The 9783-nt window shown below is 36.8% G+C and overlaps 1 protein-coding gene across 3 annotated transcripts in view; it reads right to left on the reverse strand.

Moving 5' to 3' along the window:
- Positions 1-2034: 2034 nt before the first annotated feature.
- Positions 2035-9783, reverse strand: part of LOC144967527 (arginine kinase-like) — a 56563-nt gene continuing 48814 nt past the window's right edge. For all 3 annotated transcript variants that reach the window (XM_078904909.1, XM_078904908.1, XM_078904911.1), the window contains exons 2-6: positions 7907-8166; positions 6109-6257; positions 5196-5361; positions 4506-4689; positions 2035-3231 (exon numbers count right to left, since the gene is read on the reverse strand). In XM_078904909.1, coding sequence (XP_078761035.1) covers positions 3077-3231; positions 4506-4689; positions 5196-5361; positions 6109-6257; positions 7907-8166 — 914 coding nt within the window. In that variant the 3' untranslated portion in view covers positions 2035-3076. The remainder of the gene's footprint in view (positions 3232-4505; positions 4690-5195; positions 5362-6108; positions 6258-7906; positions 8167-9783) is intronic.

Consider the following 9783-nt stretch of genomic DNA (forward strand, 5'->3'; position numbering starts at 1 on the left):
AAAGGGCCTAAGAGAATGTAATACAAAGGGGCCTAAGAGAGGTAAGACCGGGGCCTAAGAGAAGGTAAGACTAAGGGGACTAGGAAAAGGTAAGACAAAGGGCCAAAGAGAAGGTGAGACAAAGGGGCCTAAGAGAAGGAAAGATAAAGGGCCTAAGAGAATGTAATACAAAGGGGCCTAAGAGAGGTAAGACAGGGGCCTAAGAGAAGGTAAGACTAAGGGGCCTAAGAGAAGGAAAGATAAAGGGCCTAAGAGAAGGTAAGACTAAGGGGACTAGGAAAAGGTAAGACAAAGGGCCAAAGAGAAGGTGAGACAAAGGGGCCTAAGAGAAGGTGAGACAAAGGGGACTAAGAAAATATATTTGTTTATTTTTTTGTTTTTAAGGGTTTTACGGCGCTTGCAACACATTAAGGTCATAACAGCGCCAGTAAAAAGGAAGAAAATGGGGTAGTAAAAATTTCTAGAATTACAATTAAAGTACCCAAGAAAGTGGAAGACAGAGGAAAATTAGTTAAAATAGAGAAGAGATGTAGATTCCAAGAGCATCCTATCAGTTTACTTTGAGATCATCCAGACAGAATCACAGGTCCCCACTAAGAGGAATACACTCAAATGTTTACAAAATATGTAAAAACAAAATGAATACACAGCATAACAGAGAGATGATTTACAAAGAAAAAAATTATCATCTCCCAAAACTATAACTATTCAATCGACTGTTTCCCTCCCAGCCAAGGACTCCTGCCACGGCCAGGACAAAAATAGGTAATCTCATTCCACGACAAAGACAGAAAGTAATTGGAAAACATATATAGGGGTATAGAAGACATAACAAGTAGCTCCCTGCCCATTATGGTAGATCGGGAACCCCACCGGGAACTAAAAAAAAGGTAAGACAAAGGGACCATTAACCGGTAAGACAAAAGGGCTGGTTCAATTAGAGAACAGATATGTATAGATTACAAGAGCTAACTGTCAATGTGCCTGGTCTAAGATCTTTTAAAAGTCACAATCAATCAAAAGCACAGAAATTGTTTTGTTTTGTTTGTTTTTAAGGATTTTACGGCACTTGCAACACATTTAGGTTGTATCAGCGCCAGTAAAAAGGAAGAAAATGGGAAAGTAAAAAGTTCTAGAATTACAATTAAAGCACCCAAGAAAAAGTAAGACATTGGGGAATTGGGAACAAATAGGGATCAGATGTAGATTCCATGAGCATACCACCAATGCACTTAGTTTGAGATCATGGACGCAAGCAAAAAATCCAAAAAGAGGAACTCACTCAAATGCCTACATTATACATTCAAAATAAAAAATATAATAATACATAACAGAGAGATGATTTACAAGGAAAAAAATATCATCTCCCAAAACAATAACTATGTATTTGACTGTTTCCCTCCCAGCTAGGACTTCGGCCAGGGCCAGGACAAAACCAAGTAATCTCATTCCAAGACAAAGACAGAAAGCATGTTGGAAAACAGATATAAGGGGATAGAAGATGCAGTATGTACCCCCCTGCCCACTATGGGAGGTCAGGAACCCCACCCAGAAAAGCACAGAAACCCAATGAGCGGAACACACTCAAATGCTTAAAGTACATATTCAAAACAAAAATATAACAGTGCATAATAGAGAGATGATTTACAAGGAGAAAAATATAATCTCCCAAAACTGTAACTATACATTTGACTGTTTCCCTCACAGTTAAGGAACTCCTGCCAGGACAAAACCAAGTAATATCCTTCCAAGACAAAGAGCAACATGAAAAACAAATGTAAGGGGATAGAATATACAGCATGTGACTTCCATGCTCACTATGTGAGCTCAAAAGACCCCACCCAGAAACCCAAGTATCTCAATCTCATCCCAAGACAGAGACAGACAGCTACCTAGAAAAAAAAGGAAGATATAGGGATATAGAAGACGCAACATAAGTGACATCCCCACCCTCCATGCACAAAGGAAATAAAATGTCTTTGTGGTTGACATTACGATGAAATGCAATATATAATGAATAGAAAAACGGTATGATTGTCTTCAAAATCAAATAATTTATTTGATATCACAATTGGTAGGTACTCGTAATGACAGAAAATAAAGAGTATAAAAAAAAGTATATTTGTAATCTTCAGAAAAAAGAAAAAACATCTTTAAAAAAGTGAATCCACTTTATCTAAATAAAGAAACAACACAAGCCTCATTTGATACACTTTGATATGTATGGCAAACAACGGCTTGATTGGTTTTATATTCTACGATATTACATTAACGACGGTTTTAATCACAGCTTTGTGCAAAATAGAGAATTTGACAACTGCATAGATTTTTGTGATCAAACTGGTTTTAATTTACTTGTTTTTGAAAGCCTGTATTCACACACATGACATTTTTCCTGTCAGTCGCTAGCGAGTAACATGAAAGTCATGCATTGGAACAAGACGGTGCAGAGTATGAAAAACTTGAAGAAAAAGAAAAAAAATTAATCTATCTGAAACACGATTTTCATGGCTAGGGGAAGACGTGTAGAAAGTATTTACGACACATCAAAACGAAACCATGAATTAAGAGCTTCAAAAAAGGGAGACCAAACACACAACTGGAAATAATTTGATTAAAAAGAAAAAAAAACAAACTAACAGTAAACAACTTGATGACGGTAAGAAACAGGGGTGTTACTCTATAATATTTACAAATGTTGTGGAGAAGAACAGAGACCAGAATTAAAACAAAACTGCTGATTCTCAAACTGAATGCCGGGAATGGAGCTGGTTAAATGACATATGAACCACTTTCTAAAAAAAATTTCAAAATAGTTTGCCATCGTCGTTGAAATCGGGGAAAATTGCTTTCTTTTTTATTGTAAATAAATTTATTCCGGACAATATCATTTACCTTCTTTACTGTAAATATTCCGAACAATCTTATAAAAAATATATTTGTTTTAATTATATAAATCTAAACATTATTTCAACAAGTGAATCCTATTTAAAACCAAATGGCGGTGGTTAATATATCATTCTTTAAAGAATTTATGGGAGTAGCAGTAAAATAAGCAGACTAATAAATTAATAAATTATTTTCCACCACCCAATTTCTTCTCCTCATTAATAACAGCCTCGACGCCCTTGTACATCTCCATAATGGCCTCGTACTCAGTCAGTCCCAATCTCCTCTTGTTGGAGATGTCATAGACTCCACCCACAGACTCTGTGTGCTCACCGTGAATACCTGATGGAAACGAAACACACACAAAAAAATGTTTATCTTTAAACTGCTGTACCTTCAATCAAATACAAAATGAATGCTCAGCTGCTAAAAGCTTTTGGAATATAAAAATTATGTACAAAAATATACGCAACAGGTTCAAAAAGAACAAAATATTAACTACAGATTATTCTAAGGCTCAAAACCCTATTACAACTCCAATAACAAAAAAAAAACAGTTAAAAAAAACAAAAAAGTGATATAATTTATAATATTTTTCTTTTTGAGTGAAATAACATTTCCATCTATTTCCTCTCAAATTGTGTTGCTTTTTAAAAATAGAATCTGGAGGAGTAAAACAATAATCTGAATTTGACCAAATTTAAACTTGAACAAACAAAAACAATCTGTAGACGATTAAATCCGTGTATGAGGCAAGACTGTCAATCAACTGCTTGCAAGTCTTTGGAATATGTGTAGTAATCTATCGCAAACTATTTTTCATCGGAAACAAACTCAACATCCAAACCACTGCTGGAAGGACAGTCAAAAACTCTGGTTTGAGACATGTCAATTTGCTCGTAAATCAACTGCGCTTTCAACCGAATTAGTGGGACAGCATTATTAATATATTAGCTTTCAAGATGTCAGAAATACCTAGCACTAAAGGTTAATAATAATAATAAAAATAATAATAAAAAATAATTTTTTAAAATAATACCGTAATTAAACTGCATTTTATTCAGAATGAATTGTTCTATACACACGTCTTAACATGAGATTCTAATTTTTTCACACAAGTGATACATATTGTAAAGCTACTACACATTACTATTCTGATTTCTCTGATCCCATGCATAGCCATGATAAGCCATATTACTTTGAAAACTGAGTTGCATTAACGAACATCTCAATCGTAATCCATACTATCCTTAACTGAATTGCTCTAATCTGAATATTTATTATAAGAAAATAAATAAATAAATAATTTTTAAAAACTTTCAGCACCTTTTCTGACGGCAACAGTACTCGCTGGGTTCTTGCATCGCTCTTGGGAGAAGCCAAAGAGCGTGCTAGAATCCGATGCTCATGGTAGGAAAAGAATCGCTATATAGATAAATATGCTCCAGCATGGCGTATTGCAGAGCGTGCTGAAATTCGGTAAGTAAGAACCCAGCAAGTCCTGTATTCAAAACCCTGTTTTCTGTTAAATTTATGTTTGAATTTTCGCAATTCGATCATATAATTGGATATCAGATTTATGCATGGGGTCAAATATTTCAGGTGGGCATACATACCCCTAGCCTGGATGTTCCATTTGTCGCAGAACGCCTTGAATTCTGGTGTAGCAGCTAGTTTTGGGATCTTAATATGCACCGAAGCACGGAGGGTTGTGCCCAAGTTGGAAGGACAGAAGGTCAAGTATCCTAAATTGTCTTTCCTGGCGAAGGACAGACCACTGCCTTCAAGAGCTTTGATTCCCTGATGGTAAGAAAAGACCATGAAGTAAAAGAATAATTACAGTAATGAAATCATGATTAGATATGAAATAAAATTTTAAAATATCAAATGAACATTCATATACTGCATATCCATGGATTTACCATATTCAATGCCCTTCACAGTCATGTATTATCCCCCCAGTAGGCCATATGGAACCATATTTCCACTTCATACTGTACCAGTTGCTTGTTAGATGTCCTTTTTGTACTGGCACTCTGGCCATATTCATCACTACCTACAGTCAAGTACTCATTCACACCTGAGTCAAGTAGGGTAATATGGCTCCTTACCCAAGGACACAACTTCGGGACTAGAATTTTCCATGATCGCCCATCCAACCACTGACCATGCGTAACATTGCTTGACTTTTGTGACAAGACTCTCTCTCTCTCTCTCTCTCTCTGCCTCCCCTTACACTTCACGGCAAGAAACTGTTAACAAAAGATCCAACAACATTAATAACATTCTCAGCCTCCCCCTCTCACCTTGACAAGCCTAGTGTAGACCTGCCCAAGGTTGCCTCCGTGCTGCATGGAGATGAGACGGAGATGATCTTCCTCATTGACCCAGACAAGGAAGGTCTTGTTGTTGTTGTAGAAGATACCACGGCCGGTGGGCCAGTCATCATAGCCACCAGCAGCCCTCAGGAATCTGGATAATATAAAAACCAGACGAATAATTAAGCAAAAGTGAAATATTAAGTTGCTAAAAAGCTCCGGACTGTAAAGAAATATGCTTGCAAAAATGAATGTAACAGCTTCAAAAATTAACAAAACACGTAACACTGGTCTTTTTGGGCTCAAATCCCTTCTTCAGCCAATAACAAAAACAGTCAAGACTTTTCACCATTGAGATTCTGGATTATACGTAAAGAAAACATCAGACTTCACGAGGTCCTAGGTTTGAGAGTTATTTTCAAGATGAGGGTTATATATATTGATCAATATTTGAAGGACAAGTTTTCTGGCCAAATGTTTTTCCAGAGTATGCCACAGTTAACTGGTTAATAGGTTTGCATGCTTTTTAGAAAATTATCAAAAAATTTGGTGATAGATTGTTTGCTTGTTTCGGCCCCAAGATTTGGAATGAATTACCACATGGTCTGAGGGAGTGCAAGTCTTTACCTGCCTTTAAAAAGAATCTCAAGACATATTTTTACTGTATTTGCTTTTATTGACGCAAAGAACCCTTGATTTGCCTATGAATTAATTGCATTGTATTTTTTTTTTTTTTCAAAATTGATAATTTATATTGTAAAGTGCCCAGAGCTTGTGTTTTACAAGAGAATGAGCACTGTATAAATGTGTATTATTATTATTATTATTGTTGTTGTTATTGTAAGCAGCCAATACAAATTAATTTGAATGCAATTTAATATGATATTTTCATTAAACTGACCTGTCACTGTCGTTGAAGAGGAAGTGGTCCTCGGTCAGCTGTTTCTGTGTCTCGGCAGTCATGCCCTTCAAGGGATGGTAAACTCCCTTGTGCTCCCCTTCCAGCTTTTCCAAGGCAGCCTTTGCCTTGTTCTCCATTTCAACACGTTGCTGAAAAACAAAGTAGATGCAGCCTTCATATCCTGATCTACGATGAATTCTGTATATTTCCACTACAATGTTTTAGTAACATCAATAATATAGTGATAACAAAAACAACATTCAAGAACAACAATGACAATGACGATGAGGAATATAATAATAAATGACAAATTGAGTGGATTTTCAATTCCCCAGGCAGTTCAAGGTGCATTACATTAATATTAAATTGCGGCTATGTGGTCTAGTGGTATGACAGTTGCTTTCGGATCGGAAGGCCCTGGGTTCGAGCCTCACACTCGGCGCATAGTTGAGTCCTTGGAAAAGGCTCTTTACTCACATTCCCTCACCGTACTCATGTAAAATGAGTACCTGGCCATTAACAGTGGTGTCTTTGTCCAAAAAATTGTAATATCGCCTAACATGCGCATGTCCCGTCCTACATGTTAAATGTTGCTGTTGACCAGGGACCCCCTGTAAAGCGCTTTGAGCACATTTAGTGGATATAGCGCTATATAAAGCTCAAATTTTAACATTTTTTAAAAATTCCAAACTTCAAAGCATTCATGTTACTTATAAAAAGATATGCAATAGGGGAAATCTTTAAATCAAAAAGATATCTGCTTCTTTTGCCAAAGTTACGACTTTAATATCTGCGGCTATGTGGTCTTGGAAGGTCCTGGGTTTGAGCCTCGTTCAGGGCATAGTTGAGTCCTTGGAAAAGGCTCTTTACTCACTTTCTCTCACCGTACTCAGGCGTTAAATGAGTACCTGGAAGCTAACAGGGATGTCTCTGTCCAAAAAAATTGTAATATCGCCTAACATGCGCAATGTCCGGTTCTACATGTTAAGTGTTGCTGTTGGCTAGGAACAACTTGTAATGTGCTTTGAGCATGTTTAGTGGATATTGTGCTATATAAAAGAACATTTTTTTAAAAAAACATTTTAAAAAATAAAGGCTGTCTGCATTTCATACAAACTGGCTCAGAACAATCATGAAAATGTACTGGTCGATTAGAATTAAAAATCAAAGTCTGCTAGATCAATGTGAAATGGAAGACATGAATGACATCATCATGAGAAGAAGGTGGAGATGGATAGGACATCTGCGGCTATGTGGTCTAGTTGTTTGACACTCACTTTCGGATCGGAATGTCCTGGGTTTGAGCCTACTTGAGTCCTTGGAAAAGGCTCTTTACTCACATTCTCTCACTATACTCAGGTGTAAAATGAGTACCTGGCCATCAACCTCAGCGTTGTCTCTGTCGAAAAATATTGTAATATCGCCTAATAGGCATCGTGTCTCATTCTACATGTTACGGCAGGGATTGTTGGGCAGGGATGCTTTGTAAAGCACTCTGAGCATCTGTAGTGGATATTGCGCTATATAAAAGCTCAAGTTAAAGCTCAAATTTTGAGAAAGGAGGAGGGAAACATCAGCAAATCTGCCCTACACTGGACAGACACCAGAAGAAAAGAGAAGAAGAGGAGGGTCCCCGATAGGAGAGTGGAGGGAGACATGGAGCTCCCCAAAGATGATGGCCACGAGAAGAGGAAGATAGAAACCCTTCATTGCTGCTTGAGATGCTATCAGGTATAATGAATGGGCAGTAAGTCATCAGTAGTAATAAACTTCAACAGTTTTTATCTCATAAAGTTACCTCGCATGTGAGAACAGGAGGGAAGCCGTAGCTGTCATGACTGCGACCAACACGAACACGGGTGGACTTGATCAGTTTTCCCTCTGGGTCAAGGTCTGAAAAGGGCAAATTGTCCAGGTCTCCATAATTACAGGCTGGGTGTTTGAGTTCTGTGACTTTGTGGTAGTCCTTAATGACAGCGTCAAGCAGAGGGGCAAAGGTCACATAGGCATCAGGGTCCGAGGCATACACGCCCACGCCGCTGTCTGTATTCTCACATCCTGGAATGAGGAAACGTGATATGTTAATCATGGAAGTCAAAGAAAAAAAATAAGCATTTATGCAGTTCAATATCCACTACATAAGCACTTTACAATGGGTCCTTTTCGTCTTGCAGAACAAGGCATAACACCTGTAAGGCAAGGCAATATTTATAAAATTATTTTGGCAGAGACATCCCTGTTAACAGCCAGGTGCTCATTTTACAACGGAGTATGGCAATAATGTGTGAACTGAGCCTATTCCAAGGACCCAACTTTGTACTGCTTAAAGGCAGACTCATTCCCAGGACCTACACGTCCAAAGAAAAATATATTATCGAAGGACCAAAAAGCTGTACTAAAAATATTAATCCCGGCATGTCTGTTTTTTTAAATTTATTTTACTTTTCCCTGTCAACCATTAAAATCCAGGTTGAGGTAAAAGTTTTTATTCCTCCAGAAACTTGCGACTTTCAATGTCCTGTGTCATATATATGGACATTATTGTTACCTTCGTTGGAACCTCAAATAATGTGTTCTTTTGAACCATGTCACATCATAGATGACCAAATCTCTTCTAAATGACAATATAAGCTTACTGGCAACATAAAATGAAAACAACCACAATTGTTATTTACGAGTGTGAACGGATCAGCTGCATTATAGATTCGATGAGGAAATAAAGAGATAATATATGCAGCTCTATAAATGCTCAATGGTTGTGGCTCGCAAAGCAAATGATTGTGAACTTTGTTTAATCTTTGGAATAGAATGGTGCTTACAATGATGTTGGGTCATTTCAACAATTTTAAACACAACAAGCTAGAGCAGCTTATGGCATCAACAGCAATTTACTTTTTAATCCTTGGGATGGAAAAAAAAAAGGAGGGGGGGGGTGAGTTCAATGCCTTGAAATAGATATTTAATAACGTAGCGTTTTTATGCACCTTCGTTGGATCATTTTCATGCACCACCATTGCACATGCGCATTTCACGCGATTCATCAGGGAAGTTGTGTTACTGTTTTGGACATGGCAAAAGTTATATTGCGACCTCTGCACGTCTTTGTCAATAAAAAAAATCGAAATGTAAAACCAGAAGTTGCATTGAAGGTAAAATAATGTTCTCGAAAGACCAAATTAAAAAAAAAAATTATTTCATTGAGAAAGAAATCATTTTTATTGTTATAGTTATTGGATATATTTGAATTAATCTAATATTATTATTATTACTACTACAATTATTATTATTAATGCTATTACTACAATTATTACTATTAAATTATTTTTTTTTAAAACAACATTAGCACCATTCGATGTATACATATATCATATATGCAGGTCTGACATCCAAACTCACTAATGGACCTAGTTTAAAATTGTTGTAATGGGCAATGTTTTGCATCATTTTTTTTTTGAAGATGACAAGCCTCTTTCTTTCTGTAGGTCTATTTTTACACCGCGCGACGAAGGCTACATAAAAACTGTGTTAACCAGCACTTCCAACGGAGGTGAATAAAAACGGTGCGGTTGTTTTTTTTTTACACATCCAACGGCGGTGCATTAAAAAAACGCCACCTTTTCCTTTTCTTAGTTTACGACTTTTTAACTTTAACATTTTACTTTTAAGTTAGAACGG

The sequence above is a fragment of the Berghia stephanieae genome, chromosome 3 (genome assembly GCF_034508935.2).
Source record: "Berghia stephanieae isolate SIO BIC M18660-M18661 chromosome 3, UCSD_Bste_1.3, whole genome shotgun sequence".
NCBI lineage: Eukaryota > Metazoa > Mollusca > Gastropoda > Nudibranchia > Aeolidiidae > Berghia > Berghia stephanieae.